Source organism: Pygoscelis adeliae, unplaced genomic scaffold, assembly GCF_000699105.1.
Source record: "Pygoscelis adeliae isolate BGI_AS28 unplaced genomic scaffold, ASM69910v1 Scaffold167, whole genome shotgun sequence".
Lineage (NCBI taxonomy): Eukaryota > Metazoa > Chordata > Aves > Sphenisciformes > Spheniscidae > Pygoscelis > Pygoscelis adeliae.
In genome coordinates this window covers 8,095,005-8,113,949 of record NW_008825428.1, presented here as the reverse complement: position 1 = coordinate 8,113,949, position 18,945 = coordinate 8,095,005, and the positions used below count along the sequence as shown (strand labels likewise).

Sequence of the window (18,945 nt, the reverse complement as noted above, 5' to 3'; positions counted from 1 at the left end):
CGCCAGCTCCCTCAGCACTCTCGGGTGGATCCCATCTGGCCCCAGGAAGCCATTAAGTACCTCAGCCTTTTCCTCATCCTCGGTGACAAATGTTCCCCCCCACATCCAATAAAGGATGGAGATTCTCCTTGGCTCTCTTCTTGTCATTAATATATTTGTAAAAACACTTTTTGTTGTCTCTAACGACAGTGGCCAGGTTGCGTTCTAGCTGGGCTTTTGCCTTTCTCATTTCCTCTCTGCACGACCTAACAAGATCCCTGTACTCTTCTTGAGTCGCCTGCCCCTTCTTCCACAAGCGGTAAACTCTCCTTTTTTTCCTGAGTCCCAGCAAGAGCTCCCCGTTCAGCCAGGCCAGTCGTCTTCCCTGCCCGTTCTTCTTATGGCATATGGGGACAGCCTGCTCCTGCGCCTTTAAGACTTCCTGTCTTAAAGTCAGATTAATATGGTACATTTCTGAAATTCATGTAATTTTCAAGTTGAATTTACCTTTTACTTGCATGTGCAAGTAAATATATAAAAATATTTATGGCACTTAAGAAATTAACAACTGTGAAAAAAATTAGCTTGCAAGACCAGCCTGCTCCTGCGCCTTTAAGACTTCCTGTCTTAAAGTCAGATTAATATGGTACATTTCTGAAATTCATGTAATTTTCAAGTTGAATTTACCTTTTACTTGCATGTGCAAGTAAATATATAAAAATATTTATGGCACTTAAGAAATTAACAACTGTGAAAAAAATTAGCTTGCAAGACCAAAAATATTTACTATTATTGTATAAGAAGTGTTGTAAAATGTTTTCCTTAAATGCTGTCATGTTGTAAGATAAACTTCGTGAAAGTATATATTAATATTACTTACATATAATTAATAATTTGAAGCAAGTAATCTGAAAAGATCAGAAGCCTTTATAGTTATTTAAAAAAACCCAAAAAAACACACGATTTATATTTGATTTCACATAAATTACCTGAGAAGGGGCACTACAGGAAAGTCCCGTCAGCTCACTTATGCGGGCTGCTGCGGTTGGGTTGCTGGAGCTGATGAGGACAGGAGGACTAATTTCCATCGAGTGGCGATTCTGAGAAGACTGTGAAGACTTGTTGGACATAGTGAGGGAGGTAAAAGAGTGCCGTTTTTTGGTGTTTTTCTTAGCATCGGTGTGCTTTTGGGTTGAATTGTTGTGGGCTGCCCCAGAGGTACCCTCTCCAGAGTCAAGAGCAGAACCTGAGGGCTTATCCAATTCTATCAGCTGTTTGGCTGCTGTGTTAAACTACAAAAGACAGTCACACATTAGCATTTTTTTATTTATAAAAGTCACCTGAATATAACAAAAAAAAATATCTATTTTCCTTTTACTGATAATATAATAGAATTTAAACAATGCAACTTAAAACTGTGACATACTGACCTGCTCTACAAATTAGTCATTACAGAGTGACAAGTCTTTCACAACAAACTCAACACACTTACTGTTGGGCTGGTGTGGACTACCCATCAGAGGTAACATTTCAATCAAGGACATTATGCTCTAGTCCAGCCTATTATTCAGCAATATCCGCTCCCTGTATTATCTAGAAGTCAGACTAAATCACAGCAGTCCCCTTTGACCTTATAATATAAAAATCTGTATTACAAAACTTCTTGAATGTTCATTTCATTTTAAGCCTTTTTTTTTTGTTTGTTTGCAAGTATGACATAAGCCCACACCTTTGCCTGTCGGCTCTTGAAGACATTACTCCTAGTACCCCTTGGTATTTATGCACGTATCTTTAACACTACCAGGAGTAAAAACCAGGCTTCCTAAATGCAGATTTAAGAACAAAGTAGGACAGACTAAAGATCCAGCTATATCAGTATATTGCCTGACAAAAAGTAGCTATACAAGCATAAGACAGTATAAAGAGAAAAGAAACGTATAGTGGCAATTCTGTGGAAATACCTTCTCAAGCTTCTGACTTTTCTAATGCAGAGGCAGCATCTCTCTGCCTAAGAACCCTCAAATGGACTTTTTTTTTTTTTAAGCTTATCTAATGAATTTTTGTCACAATGAAATTTTCTATTTGTTAAGTTGCTAAAACAATATTATATTAAATGCAAACAAATCCTTCCTTTCCAATGAAGAAATGTGGAATCCCACACATTTTCTTCTTACAATGAAATGTAAGCTATGTAAGAGAGGGGAAAAAACAAACAAACCCCTCTACATTTTTCACAAACCCTTTATTTCCAGAAAATCTTATTTATATTTTAGAGCTATTGGAAATAATAATGTCAGAGCTCTCATTTATTTATGAGCTGAAGTAACACCAGCAACCAATTTTCTGAACAAGTTAACTAATGTTAATATGTTACCACTAAATATGAACACTGTTACTTGGATAAGCTTAGCCAATTACAAAGAAGGGAAAAATCTTTTCTGAAGATCAGCATGAAAGAATGAAGTTAGTTTCTGTGGAAGTATTATTTCTATTCTTCAGCATATTATTTCTTCTATTTATTTTACCCATTTTTCCACAAGTCTTAAGATACATACTATGCTCATGGAGAGTTTTAAAGCAGTATTTTACCCCATCAAAACTCTACGAGACAAGTAACATCATTAATCATGACAGCATCAACATTGATTTAAATGCAGCTCCCACAAATGACAACAGCTTATACCCTGAACACTTTCCTACCTCTGAGGACAAGTAGATATATATAAAGTAGTACAAAAGAATATATATTTTTTTAATATAGAAAAGGTTTTCAAGTGGTATTTGAAAGATGAGATCTGGAAGGAAATTCCATGCATATACAGAAGAAACAGACAAAGTTCAAAACTAGAACTACTGGAACAATGAGGAGTTGACATAAAAACCTACTAGGATGTAACAGCAAGAAAATTAAAATTATGAAGAGCTTGAAGAGAAAGAAATACATAGAACATACTGCAGTGGAAGAGGGGCATAATGGGGGATTTGAAAAAGGATATAAAGATGAGAATGTAGAATTTTTTCCTAAATGTTCTTGTTGTTGGTCCTTTAGAAGGCAGCTGAAGAGAACAGGAAGGATAGGAGAAGACAATGTCACAGTAGTAAACATTCCTAAGAAAAAGGTGGCCGCTAGATTTTCCTTCCTGCTAACACTGGACATGGATCATATGGACAAAATAATTTTGTACCACTTGTGTAGTACAGAAGACATAACCATACAGCTTTCTCCAATTAACTTGCAAGACCATTATTTAGATTTTTTTTTTTAATGTATTAGATTTTAAATTTAGAGTGAACATACTTTTAACAGACCAGTGAAAACAATGTTATTTTATCACAGAACACTGATATGAGGCTGAAGGATACGAAACAAGTAGAAAATAAGACCAAAAAAAGCCTGCTCTGCTACTTATCCTGTCAGGGTCCTATCCTTTATCCTGGAAGAACATGCAGACTTTTCAAAGACTAATCATTTTATGTATTTCGCACATTTTGTTTTTTCCAACTCAGATTGAAATTCTTCATGTCCTTCCCGAAAATCTGTGTCTTCCATATTGTCTTATACAATGGCTTCAACCACTTCCATTCTTATCTAATCTACTCCCTTATTTAGCAAAGAGCCTGTTCGCAAATTACGCAGATCAGAGAAAGAAAAGCAGTATTCATTTCTAAAACAAGAACTATCTAATCGGAATAGTTAAGGGATCACCCAGGAGTAAAAAACAAAACGAAAAGCCACTCTGCTAAAAGCACCCCGAGGTACCCGTTACACCTAATTATGTTTGTTTACCTCCTGAAGCTATTAATGCCTGCAGAATCTGATTACTTCTATACAGTGAACAACACATTAGAGAAAAGTTAAGGCTCGCCCATGGGATTGATTCAAGACTGATTCAAATATAAGCAACGTACTGAGCTTTCTTCTGTAGAGAAGAAAGCACAGGACAGTAGCATGAACCTAAACATTACTGGCCTTTTTGTAGAAGCAACCTGAGGACAGCAGAATCGTTGCAGAATATTTTGCAGAGTGCAGTTTACTTCTTCCTTGAGAAGAGAAATTAAGAATTTGCATGCATTCTCCAATGAAATGGCTAGCAACCATTCAAGGTCACCATGGGAATGCATCCCACTCATGCTATGAAGTGTTTCAATACAGCATTCCTTTCTGCAACGAATACCCCTGTATCCATTCCCACATTTTCTACGTCAGTTGTTTTCCTGAACAGACGTATTTGAACGAACAATAAAGTTGTTCCACTCAACAGAATCTTTGCTGTTACAGGTAGTCTGAAATCCAATTGCCATTCCCGCCAAAACCCAGGAAACAGAACCACTTTCCAAATGGGGCAAAACAGAGGCGTCCGGCTGAGCCGCATCTCACTGCTGCGGTAGGGGTCGAGGCTAGCAGACAGGTTTCTGCCTGCTTGCAGCTGTCTGGAGAACTTATCAAGTAGACTACCATGCAAGACCTTTTCAAGGTTTCTCATAGTTGTGCTTTACTGTACTTATTTTACAAACGAATTCAGGTGTTCTTCACTCACACCTAGATAGTTAGAATGTAAATATTTCACTTTCTGAAATGAACTGAAAACACCATCTTCTCCTTCAAACGATCTTTCCATCCACGTTCATCCAAAATTTTTATTTATGCAATTTTAGTACATCACCATATGTCAAGGAGTTATTTTTCCACATTACTAACACCATTATTAGTCAAATTCCTATTTCTAGACATTTCACTTTCACATATAATTGGAAACAAAAGAGTAAAGTGCAAGTGGAACTAACGTAAACATTGTTCTTATTTGATGGTATTATTTTTGCTAAGCGTCATCCTGGAGGATAGGCAATAGCTTAGAAACCTAAATACGGCTTTGCAATTTAAGTTTCGGGACAAATATATTTTGTCCAAACCAGCAGAATCATTTCGCAAATTTTGAACAGATCACAATCATGAGCAATGCTGCATTTATATTAATTTTTGAAACAAATGAAATAGGTTCTGTATTGCAGTTATTGTTAGGGAAATTAATCAGAACTATGACGCTCGGAAGCTGTCATTGGAATGATAACATTGAGATTATCACATTCAAATATAGTGGGGATTAGACTATAATTTTCTACTCAAAATTAACAATCTCTGTTTTCAGGCGTAATATACAACATTCACTTTTTACATAAATTTTCTGTTTTAAGGTCTGGGCAGGCAAAACAGTCAAAAAGTAGAGGAAAGCTGCCATAAAAGGTTTTATCTTATTCTTCTGAGTTAGTATTGTTACAAAAGTCTGATTTTTTTTTCTAAGCACTTTAGATCAGATCACATCATTTAACAGTGATAGACAAAGTTTAGCCTAGTAAGTACAACGTTAAAAAAGACCATGCTAGAAATCCAGCCTAAAATCCAATCTAAAATGTATAGACACAATGAAGAATAAACATGTTTGGAAACACTCCTGTTTGGTACAGGAGGAGATGCTAATAAAAAACCCCAACCTTACACACTAGGTACATAAAATCTTACGTTCTCATTGATTAAAATGTTGTGTTAACTGATGGATACAGTAGTATAAAATGACAATGAACTTAAAATTCTACTACAGTGAACATTTTAGATAATTTGTTTTTTTCCCCCCCACATTTCTGTAAGATTGTTTATAAATAAAGCTAAAGGAGCTGGATTAATACAAAGATGTTGCCCAGCTGTTCACGTTAACTTGGGAAAACAAAAGCTGTCATTATTTTCTACTGACATTTTGACTGAAAAGTGATTCCTTTTCCCTGATTTTTCTTTTTCTATTCTGGGCGTTTGTATTTTTCTAGTTGTTCTGTATGGTGCTGAATAACTTGTAAAAATTTAAATACTTTTTAGATTTAGAGTTTGTTTACTAAGTGTTAAACCACAACAAAATGTCAAATTTGAGGTCTTTCTAAGAAACGTATATTGTACCCAGAACTGTACCCCACAGAGAAAAATTCTAATACTATCTGTTTAGTTCTGATTAATCTTTCTTTTTGGAACAGAGATAAACATAAGTATTATGAACTTAATCATACAGTTTCTAGACTCACTGCATTTTATTTTGTCACTGTGCAAGAACCTGGTTGACCTGCTTTTAATGCAAGCACATTGAAATTCCATCAGTCAAAAGTCTAGTAATTTAGGTATGTTAATCAGGTCTTACTCTAGTAAAACTAGAGGGTTGGTTTGGTTTTATCATTTCTTAGAAAACAGAATTTCATTTTTTACAATGTTTTGCATTCTTTATTTTTCATTTGCAGATAGAAGTAATTATTTCACAGTGCTTTGTGTCTACAGACAAAGAGGTAATGTTTTGTGACTTAATTAACAAACTATACTTTTAATGGAATCTATTAAAATTCTTCTCAAAATGTTTTCAGTCTTAGCTTTTATTATTACCACAAAGTTAGTAAGTGAAGGCGATATAAAAGAATAGAGCAGACTAGCAATCATTGAATCATAAAATGTTCCTCCACGTAAAAAGCTGTCCTCAAATATAATCAGGTTTTCATGGACTTCAACGTATCTGAAGTTTATCCTGTGACCTCATCGTACAAGAAACATGGCAAGTATCAGACCTATACTACAGAATAAACATCACAGACTACACTCATTTTGAAGTCAATGACTTCAGAAAATCTCCAGTAAATGCAGCTACTAATTCACATTAAAAAAAAATAAAAAATAAAAAGGATGTGGACTAACATACACAAGGCAAAAATATGTCTGTCATTATGACAAAAATAGGCAATGATTACAGGATTGGGAAATATAACTAAAAATACTATATGAAAAATACCTCAGAAATATTAATTACTTCTCATCTTCATTGTCTTTAATAATAACATACGTAACAATGGTTTGATATACTTGTTTGTATCAACTGTCTGCATATTTTCCAGAACAATAGTTACATAATCTGAGAAAACACTATTTCAAAATTCAGATTGATAGTTTTCCGCGTATCTCACTGCTCTTCACCACAGCATGTGTTTCGGTTTAGTATATACTGAAAAAAACCACCTATCTGATCTGAAGTATCTCTTTGGGTATTATTTATCATTCTAGATTTCCCATATCATTTTAGTGGGGATTCGCGAGTGTGTACACAAGTGCTTGTGCCTGTTCTAAAAGGGTTAATTGAAGATACATTTTCTTAGTTGATGGAATTTGTCTGAAAACATCAACAGTGAAACACATTTTGTGACTGAATATCATTTTTATATAATTTTTTTCAAGAGTGTATCTCCACTTTGCAAACTTTTGTAGAGATGGAAACAGAGTTGTTCGCTAAATAGTTAGCCCAAGTGGCAGCCCTAGGAAAGGGCTTTTTCTAACTTGGCTAAGTTAAGTGATTTAGTTTTAAAAAGCACCACAAAAACCTTTACTGGCTGAAGTGAAGGGGCAGTTAATTGCAAGGAGCTAGGAATGAATAGCCAGGGGCAAGAACTTCTTAAATTGGCTTTTAAAAACTTCTTAAACTGAAGCCAGAATTGCACTAAGCAGGTTGAAATCCTTTTGCTTTGTTGTTGTTTTTTAAGTCATGTGAAAATTTCTATGCCCAGATATAAAGATCCTCACATCAGACTATAAAAATGAATATACATATTTTCCCTTTAAAAAAAATAAATTCCATGTTGGTTGAACACAGTCATTTTTTAGAAAGTTCCCATCTCATCAGAGCATTCAGAAATTGAATTAATAAAACCTGACTTGATTCTTAGTATGGTTACACATTTCTTCTGTGACCGGAGGTACATATTTCTCATCCCACAGGTAATGTGAAAATACTTCTTTCTTTCATCGTTCTGCCTCATTTATTTAAATAAAATCTCTTCAGTGGGAGAAGTGTATCTTACCAAGTATCCATAGCATACCTATCAGAAAAAGACAAACGCTATTCCAAACCTCTATATCCTTCTGTAATGCAAATTTTAATAATCATTGTTGCAGCTGTACACACTGTTCTTAATCAACTATGTCTTTCTATATAGAAGATATAGCTTTCAACTCTCAAACCTTAAAAGGTTGGGAAAACTTTCTCAAGGGCTACCTCTCACTGTAAATTGTCATATTACATATGAGAAATGCAGGAAGATACAAAAGATTTTATATAAGGGTCTTTTGGATGTAAAAGTCAATGCTTTACCTGCTTAACAACAGCCTATATTCTCTGACATTCTAGTTGTGCTAATTTGGTTTTGAGAGGCAGGTATTAGGGACAGCGCAAAGCTTACTATTTCTCTGATTTGCCGACTGCTTTCATTTTGTGGTTAAGTGTGGTTTGTGATTGACTGCATGACTCCAGTATTAACAAGAAAACACAGTGACTGCCTCCCAGTACTTTCATTCCAATTCCATTCAATGAAAACAGGTATCAAATAGCTAAGTAAAAATCACGGGTTCAACTGCAGAGGTAATTAACTTTCCCAAACTAAGCACACAGATCTTAGGTTATTTTAGGTCTAAGACTATTTATATCTCAGGTTATTTTAGAATCATCACCAGTACTGATTATTTTGCCTTTCAGAAAATGAAATACACAACAGTGGGCACAACCTTACTGAGGGCCCAACTTTACTCACCTCAACATATGAAATTGGAAATATTCCTATTTTGTCAGCCAGCATTCCTTCTGCCCAGTTTTCATCCACGCGGCGAATTACAGTCAGAACATCATCCTGTGTGAACATGCAGTGATTATGTCTCCCAGCTCTAATTAAACTTCTAATTTAATTTCCCTCCATAACACATGGGTAATCAGAGAAGGCAGTACATGGACAAGAACAGCAGAGAAGGCACTCCACAACAGGAACATGCCATTTTGGGGGTTGATGTCAGTTCCAGCTGTTCCTTTTCCTATTTTGTCAGAGTTCAGCTAACTGTCCACAGCTAATCTCAGCCATCTGACTTTGTCCTTCGTGCCAGACTTCCTGACATGTTCAGTCCATGGTATTCATCAGTCCCCCTGGCATTAATCAACAGAACCGCAACCTTTTTCCTTCTCAACTGACTCATTACCTAATCTTCCCTAGATGTTGCTTGTCTACTTAAGTACTTAAGAACACTAGTAAGTGATATGATTTCTGTCACATCTACGTGGAGCATTTGGGTTAGATATGGTTCTGAGAATGTTACATAAAAAAAGGATTTACCTGCACATTAAACATTGCTCTTGCTTATACTGAGGTACGCAATTGTTTCATATGCAAGTTAAAATAGTTGGAAACATATGCTTACTTAAGTGAGAGTGCAGATTTAAAAAAAAAAAAAAAAAAGTTTTCCAGCAAAATATGCAAGCTAATGCCAATCATCCTCAACAGTATTGCTGTTCTGTGTTGTAATAACCATTGTCTGTCCACACGTTAACATCTTTCCTTTTCAGAATTTTAGCCATCCTTTTCATTTTTAATGCGCAAGGGTAGAAAAGTTGTTAGCTCACATTTGATCTCGCAACATTTTTGTGCAATTTGATAAACTAAAGAATCAGAAACTGAAAAAAAGGAACAGCTCTGATTCCTGTTAAAACTCCCTATCATTATGTGCCTTGCAAGACAGAAAATTAATTACAATAGAAACAATATAAGAAGAAACGTCGTATTTTCCAAAAGGCAACTAGTAATATTATAGAATGACAAAATTTAGTAGTTCTTTGTGTTTAGTATCTAGATCCTAAAAGTGACGCTTACTAAATGCAAAGCTGAAAATAGTACCAACTTCAACAATTTAAGTGTTTCTTTAGAAGATGGAACACTTTGAATTCATAACATAGGTTATTTCTCATAAATTAACATTACTACTGCAAGTATGAAAAATTGCATTCACAACAGTAAAACCTCAGAGAAATTATATGTAATTTAGGAAGAGAAGGAAGGCAAAACTAATCAACGCAGGAGAAATACCTGCAGAATTACTTGCCCTTTTCATATTTGTGCAGCTCCATTAAAAAAAAAACGCAGACAAGACTACAGAACAGTTGTCTTATTTCTTATCCAAGTGAATAAAATTATTAAAAGAAAATAGTAATTTTATTCTGTTTTTACCTTCGCAAATGGTAAACAGTCTTTATCTGCTTCCTTGTCTTTTACTTCAAAGTCATAAAGTGCTTTGCACTGAGGCGGAGGTTGAGGTAAAGGTTTAATAATCTGAACAAAATTGGTTGGAAAAAAGCCATGGATGCCATTGACTTCTCCATGATACCAATTTTCATCCACCTGTCGACGCAAAATGATGATGTCTCCTTTACTGAATTTAAGATCTCCAGGTTCTTTTCCCTCGTAGTTATACAATGCTTTGGCACATGGTAACTGAGGTACACCCTAAAGAAGAAAAAAAAAAAAAAAAATCACTAGAATTAGATGAGTATTACTAAATAGAATTTATATTACATTCTTTGGGAGACTATGAATGAAACTGTATAAAATTGCAAAGTAAAATTATACACAATAAAATTATTTTATTGCAATGATTCTACTGATTTTACCCAAATGTGTCAGAAGAGCTTCAGTTCTATACAGTTTTAAGATCCCCCTAAATTTCATCATGATTTTCAGTAATGCTACAATGTTGCTAGACACCAGAGAGACAAAAAACCATAATACTTTAACCCTCATGTACTAATTCACTAAGCTTAAACATTAAAAAAGCCCAAACAAACTGGAAAGTATCCTGACCACTTGAGACATCTGACAGAAAAATGCTGCAAGAAAATATAGCACTAGAATAACAAATTTGCTATAAGACCTCTAAGGCATGTTTTCTGCCTGATTTTACTATTTCCTCAACTTATTTATTTCATGGGCACAGAATGCCACGGATGAGGACATAAGGGAGGTGTTTTCCAGCTTGAAAAACAAATCTCACTTTATTAAAGGTGAGATATTTCATCCTGTTAATTTATTTATTTAAAAACACGGCTAAAAGGAATTACTGGAAAAAATCTGATGAAGGTGTGTATCCTTGGGTTTTCTTCACTTGATTCCTCCATAATATCTGAAAACTATAGGTCATTGGTGCCGCTCTTGAATGCATGTCAGAAGGATTATAATATAATATGGTGTCATCCTCCCTGACATATACTGCAGGTATTGTTTTTTAGTTGCTCAGTCTGTGCCTCCACATTTTGCAAGAATGAGCCATAAAACTCTACAACTCTAGTATTAGGGCTACTGCCTTCAAAACTCTCTTTTCTCTCCAACTTTAAACACCTAGAGGGGCGCTCACCCCCTTAATGATGCAAACAGCAGTAACCTGCATTACTAAGACGGTCTTTCCATAGCAAAGACAGCATTTATAGTCAACCAGAGCACAGCATTTCACATCTTTAATGCTATCCCTTATGGAAAAGACAAATTTTAATGAAATTCAATGTTGGGGATATTATTCACCACATCTACCCCATGGTACATCTCTCCTCTCAAATCTTCTACCAGCTCAGATTGTAAATTGGAGTTGCACTTGCAATGTCTCAAGAGGTACACACACAATGCAAGGAAATTCTCAGAAGGAATTACCGCTTCGAGTCTGTCTCATTGGTCAGAAGACAGAGTGCTTGATAATTTATTTCACATTTAACACTTAAAATTTTGTCTTTCAATATAATCCAATTTGTTTGGACATCTTTAATTTTTCTGTATGATTGTATAAACAGATTAATAATTTCATGAATGGATAAATAATATCTTAAAGATTAACTTATTTAATAATTTTCTTTTTATACCGAACAGTCAAAGGAAAACCATATGTATATACATAGGTACAGATACGTATGATTTACATATGAATACACGAAAATCAGAGTTCATTCTATGGCATCTGGGATAGGTACTAAAACTATTATATTAGCAGGATCCATGTAATTTTCACAAAAACTGGTGATCTTCAGACTGAAGCAAACAATATTTTTCTTCATGATCACACTTAACTGCATCAGTGCAGAATATAAACACCACTGGCATAGTCTGTATAAACCTGGATAGGAAAAAAGACTCATCAACTAGAGAATTTGTGGGCCCCAACTGATTGAGGGGGAAATTCATGGCCACAATAGAAGAATTAAAAAAATATTGTATGTATGCATTTTTTAGTCCTATGTGCTCTCTGCAGAGTAAACAGACAGAATGAAGGAAGCAGTCAGTGTAGATGTAGTAAGGACAAGTGCAAAGAGAGAACTGGGAGGGAGAGGACAGGTTGGAAGCAAAAAGAAACACACCTCTACACAAGAAAGGAAACACTGCTTGCTTATCCATTTCCATCCCAGTAACAAACAAACAAACAAAATTACAGCCCTTCAGTGATTACGAGCCAAAGAATTGCTTGGTAGAAAAAGGGCCCCAAGCAATTATGGCTACTACAAGACACAGGCATCTCTCTTGCACTGGAGGGAATAGCTGGAGTTCTCCCAGAAATCACCCCATTGTCCCAGGAGAAAGCCTTCTATGTCCCTATACCGAGGAATAACTTTAAGATTAGCTGTGTGTATAATATAGAGTCAGAAAAAATATCTTTTTAAAAACAAACAAAACCTAAACAAACCAGGAGTGCCAGCACAGCAGATCATGTCAAAGTGACCAAGCTCATCAATTAGTCATCATTTAATTGTTAGAACTCAATACTGCATTTATGCAGTTTATCACAAAGCCTCCCACAAACCAACCTTCACTCAAATGTACAAACATCTGTTTATATTTTATAGGAAGTTCTTTTCCCAGTGTATAGGTTGAGTTTCTGCAAAGCTTGTTTCCCACGTTAAATAAAAACGGTTCCACTCAGTAATTTCAAACAGAACAAAGTTCAGCAAAACACACACTTAGTTCTCAGTCAGACTGCCAGGGATTAAAGAGAAACGGTTAAACGACTCGGAAGAGAAGTAAAGCAAGTGCCTTTTCCTTCTGTCCCAGGGGGAGTATGAAGCGAGAAGGAGCGGGTGCGATGGGGAGCGCCATTCTCAGGGGTACGGTCCTCAAGCACCATCTTCGCATTCCTCCTCTTCTGAGCAACCTGGGAGCTGCGGCTCACAGCCGGTGCCTTCCAGGCCGTTGCGGTTAGCAGCCTTGGGCGGCTTCGGCCCCCCTTCTGCCCCTCCAGCTGTTCACCAGGAGAGAAGGCCATGAGGATACGCTGAGCCGCGTTTACATTTCACTCTGTGTCTCTCACTTGGCTAAACATGAAAGGAAGGCTTTGGAAGAAAAACTTTGCAGCCTACCCTCAGGTTTACAGCTGCCATTTACCCTGCCAGCTCTTTGAGAAAGCAACAAAAAAAACCCCCAGACAAAAACCATTTTAGGAAATTAAAATATAAAACTCAGAAAGACTCCACACAAAATAGGTTTCTTAGAATTATTTCCTCGGTCCTTATGCAAAATCCTTATGCAAAAATATTTGAACTTCTAATGCTACTGCTGATATACAAACTGTTTAAACTCATTTTTAGCTAAGGCATGGATATACATACATTTCACATGCCAGATTCCTTTAAAGAAAATAAATTTAATAATATATGATGACATCAAAACAAGCGGCTTAACAAGAATATGAAAAAATGCATATGCATTCATATATATGAGGCTTGGGTCCCTCAGATTTCTTCTCCCAGCCCAGATATTTTGTCTTAGAAGCCTACCGAATTTGCTTACAATTTTCCTCTTTGGATTTATACTTTGACTTCAGTCACCTTATTTCGAACTTTACTTTTTTTTTTTAATGGACAATATGCAACTGTATGTATTTTTCATGAGCTTAAGCCAAGAGAAACTTATGCCTGCACAGAAACACGAGATCCGATTTCCTTTTAAAAAGGAGTTTCTGTGGCAGAAGCCCAAATGTAAATATGCTTACACTGGCATTAAACAGTGTTCATTGTATAACTTACTGCACTTGGAAAACCAGCATAAGCTAAAGTAGCAAAAATAGTAAATCCCCTCCCAAGGAAATGAATGGAACAAATACTGGGTCATCTCATCTCTGTTTCCTTCCAAGCCTGCCTGGCTGCGGTGCTGCTGGTTGTCGCTTTTCCAAGCAAGGCATTCCCTGTTCTCCAGCTGTGAGACTGGGATGTGGCCTGGGCTTCCCTGTGAACCAGTTGAATTCACCCAGAATATCTATGACATTTTCACCCGTTTGAGGTTCTCAGACACTGAGTGTCTTCAAGAGGCCAGGAAGCCTTCTTTTTACAGAAGTACTATTTATGTTAGTAGTAGGACAGACAAAAAAGATTTCTGAAACACTCTACGTGCACAACCAAAGCGCTATCAGCCTCCAAAAAAGCTAGCCTGCTCGGACACCTCAGCAGCAGTTTTTATGCCTAGCTTTCCTAAATAACTTCTGCCTTTCTTTACAGAAAATCTCAAAACTGGAAGTTACTAATATTTTGATCCATGTTACAAGAGGATCTTTAATGATCATCAGTTACTTGCAATTTTCTTACAAGTAAAGACAGAAAAATGATTTTTCTTAATCTATCTTTTTATTTTCTTTCCATGCAGTTCCTAAATCAAACCAACAGTCACATTAATAACCAGGACAAGATGAGAAACTATTACGAAAAATCTCCAATTACACAGCAATTGTAAGTACAGCAAGTCTAGTGCTACAGCGGTGCTTTTATCAGTCTAACTTCTTTTTTCCCAAAGAACCAGTATTGTAAGACATACTTGGTTGCCAGTAAAAGTTGCCTTTACATAAGGAAAGGAGCTTGTTAATATGCTGCAGTCAATTTGTTTGCAAGGCAGATTTGGGCCGAGTAAGTCCTTTATGTTTACATTCTCCAGTAGGTACAGGTATACCCGAGATTTCCTCTTCAGACTCCTAGTCATTCAAACTTTTTAAATGATAATATTGCTTCTTTTAATCTTCTAGTCCGTTCTCTTTCATATTGTTGCCTTCTTGACTCAAATCTTCCAAATGCGTCCTTTTTATTACTTGTTTTAATGTGTATTTTTGCTTTCTTGCCTTCTTTGGCCTTTACCAAGCTGTCCAGTCCTACATACAAGACATCCCATTTTGCACCTATAGTTTTTTCACGTCTCTTTCATCTTGCTGGCTCCAATACCTGTTTTCAAGTCTTAATTTAAAGCCACCTGCTCTGTCTAGTTCCATTTTCTTTGTTTCAGCCTCCTTTGTTCTTTCTGTACCTGCATTTAAATTTTCACATATTTTGAGACACAGAGCTTATAAGAATATTTCACTGAAGACCTTCTTAAACTGCTTATATTAAAAGATGCATTTCCTTCAGTAGGATTTCCTTTTAAAGGAAAGAAACATGATCCCTATGTTAGGCTATAGGTATACTGCTTTCACCTTAACAAATTAAATGCTCAGTTTTGCAGAACACACCAACCTAGAGGCAATAACATTTGAAACTAAGTCTCCCCATTTCTTTTCAAGTTCCAGAACACAAAGTGTCTCCATAATTCAAGCAGAATGTTAAAAACTGGCGCCCTGCATTTATTTTTCTCATCTAAGGAACAATACAAACGAGGACAGATTTGCTCAAAGAAAGGCCAACTCAAGCATTATTAATCTGTATCTGGCACTAAATTGTTAGTGGAATCAGTTTTATACACTTCTACCATCAGAACTATCTTGGAAGACTACAGAGGTCATCAATGCAAAATGAAATTATTTCTAGTTAAAGCGCCTCTGAGGTTCCTGCTATCTGAATGATAAAAATGTAAGATATTTTTATGTCAAGAGGCTGTATCAAGGTGCCAGTATGCTGTAATAACCATAAAAACAAACCTTTGGTATCATCTGATATGAATTACTATTGCTCTACTGAATATAGTGAAACAGTATTTTTTAGATGACAGTTCACTAGATTAAGGAAGTGAGCAATGTTAATGTTGGTAAGTATATTCATTTCTACTAGTTTCTAATGATATAGTTGTACTATATAAATGTAAATCAGTACATTTATACTGTACTGATTTATAAAATTGTATAAATTTGTACTCAGAAAAATGTAAATCTCATTTTTCTCAGCACACATAAAATAAATAACCAACATTTGACTTAAAACAGTAAAAATTTGTAGTTGTTTTGAAATGCCATATTCAAATATGGTTAGTTGCAGCTTGGTACAGTTTTTGATTTTAATAAAAGTAGAAGTTGTGCATCGAGAGGAAACTAGCTAGCCAGGTTACCCTGATTAAAGAGACCAGGTTTGAAACCCATCTGTGTGTAACTTAACCATGACCTACATAACAATAATAATTTTGAAGAAAGATTACTTTAGGAAAAAAACAGGACACAGGATAAAAAACACCATCAAGCCAACATATTTGTTATACTTCTAGAAAAGGTGAACAACTGACATCAGTAAAAATTTTAGGTTCTTGATAAATGAAGAAATGGGATGGTATTTTTACAATTATTTAATTAAACCATCAAGTTAAAATTTGTTTAGTAGACCTGCAAAGCTTCTCTGCTACTAGCTAACTATTACAGAATATGATAAAATTTCTCTAATGCTTATATGTGATAACTAACACCAGTACTAGCTCTAGATGTAATAGTGTGTGACATATCAGAATACTCTTTATTAATTTCCAGGTTTCAGCCATCTAACGCAGGTTGAAATGCCAAGCACTCCTAGAGCCCGTTGCCTGACTCTTTTGAGGCCTTTATCAGTTAACTTCACTCTTGGCAACTTGCTGAAGAACTTCACAGCACAGGCTCAGAGAAACCCTGTATTTTGTAATAGAAAGATAGCTCCTCTCCTTACGTAAACAATTTTCTGTGTTCTTTTGAGGTAAACTATCAATGACCTGCTTAAAGTAGCCAGTTTATGAAAGTTCTTTTTGCTTCCTCTGTCTTAACAGCTTTTAGAAGAAAACATTTTGGCATTTTTTCTTGTCTGATGTCAAGAAATAAATATAAGGTTGTTTAATATAACTATGAGCAACTCTCTCCCACAAAGTTTTTTTGAAATTAAAAGCTGGAATACAGGAGAATGAAAGGAATTTAAAAATGTTGCCTTAAGGCCTAAACAATCAGACTAATAATATGGAAAGTTAGAAACGGACATTTACAAAGCTTTCCGGAGGCACTTAGCCCAGTCCCTTCCTGTGCAATACCTGTGTTTTTGAAAAATTTTTTTTAAATGAAAAAATGAGTGTCTTCAGAATGCCACCTTCTTTCCTTTGCCTATCCGAAATGCAAAGTTATCAGCTACTTACTTTTCCGAGGTTTGTTAAGTAAAGAAAATGTTGAACACTTTCCACTAAACTAAGCTCTCCAAATAATCAAACGAGTAAGTAAAAAATAGGAAAAAGTGGAGAGGAGAAAATAATTATATCCTGCACACTGCATGTCTCCAAATATTTTAACTGTATGCACTTGACAGGTTTAAGATTGCTTCTTTCCACGGGCAAAAAAAAGAAGCGTGAGGAAACTGCTCTGCACAGGAAAAACTGAGAAGGTTAACTTTCAAGATGCAGAAAAGAATTTGAGTTTGTATTCCTCTTGATTTTCAAAAGGAAAGCCAATGCATAACAAACAATTTCAGTCTGAGTCTTTCAAAACCTTTTGATTGTTTACTACAAAACCATTTTGCTTTGAAAAAAACAGATCCTTGTAAGAATCTAAACACAACTTTAAAGTGTGCACTGTGTAGAGCTAAGATGTTTATATAAAATAGTTCTTTCCAAAAGCAACGATTTGCTTTAAAGATCTGCTCTTAGAAGCTGTTATACCAACCTCGCTGGTCAGTCTGTAAATGCTACTATCCCCATTGGTTTTCTCTTGGTATGTTACGACTCACTGGTGTTTGATATGTCCATCAAACTGTTAATTTTTCCTGTCCCAGTGCCACTGTACAGCAGTGTGGCTCTCCTAATCTCTTTAAGCGTGTCAAGTTGATATGCAGCATAAGTTCATTCCATTCCACTTAAACTCTTCTAACAGTGTATTTTCCAATGCATCCTGTTTTCATGTAATACCACCTATGGTTTCTAAGACCAGAATACTGCATACTCCAATAAGAAGGAAAAAGAAAGATACCCACCCCTCTTGGCAAGCATACATCTAGAGGAGCAGTATAATTGTGAGGCTGGGTAGTTGGACTTACTAGACCTACTCCGAACTGCCACTAACTACTGTATATCCCTGAAGAAGTCTCAGTGTGGGGTGGGGTGTTAAAATCTATCTAGTGTTGCCCAATCATATCCAATTTGTCAACACTAAAAACCCTATGAACATCCAAAGTTACAAAGGTAGGTCAACACTAAGTGGTTTGGAAAGTTTTGCTGTTTCCACTTTCTCTACATACACCTATAAAAGTGCAAGAAACTTACCTCACAGGTATTAACTTTATCTTTTTAAAGAACACTTTGGAAAATGGAAAATAGATGCAGTAGAGATTACTGATCCACTGCTGCACTTTTATTTTTCTAGCCAGCTTGAGAAAAGTGACTTATCTTTATAATCCTAAGGCAAAGACTTTTTTTTTTTGGGGGGGGGGCGGGGGGCAGGAGAGAAGAAGAAAAGTGAATCAGAAAAATGTCGTGAGAAAAGAAGCGAACAAATAAAAAAAAAATCACATAGGATAAAGTATATGAAGGTTAAGAGCCTGTCGAAGACCTGGTAAAAGACTTAGAAATAGTATGTCTCGAGTAGTTTTCCAAGATATGTATCACTGAAGCTCAGAATACAGAACTATTCCACTGTTCAAAATACCTAATTGCTAGATAGTACTTCTGTGTTTAGCAAGAAGCCTCATTTTGCCTAGTCACCCAGTAAATGCCTTTCGTAACTATTCACACTCCCCATCCAAAATCTGTTATGGGAAGTGTGACAACTTTCCTGTGCCAATACAAATTCTTAAATATCACTTGCTTTTTTTGCTTGTTTGTTATACAAACATAAAATCACAAACTACAGAAGAGGCAAAAAAACCCCCCTCTGAAAACTACCAAAATACAGACCACATCTGAGTGTTAAATTCTTTCCCT

General features: G+C 35.7%; 1 protein-coding gene across 1 annotated transcript in view; it reads right to left on the bottom strand.

The window, feature by feature from the left end:
* Positions 1-18,945, bottom strand: part of SH3RF1 (SH3 domain containing ring finger 1) — a 91,083-nt gene that overhangs the window by 27,045 nt on the left and 45,093 nt on the right. The window contains 3 exon segments of the mRNA XM_009330706.1: positions 969-1,271; positions 8,581-8,676; positions 10,039-10,314. Coding sequence (XP_009328981.1) covers positions 969-1,271; positions 8,581-8,676; positions 10,039-10,314 — 675 coding nt within the window.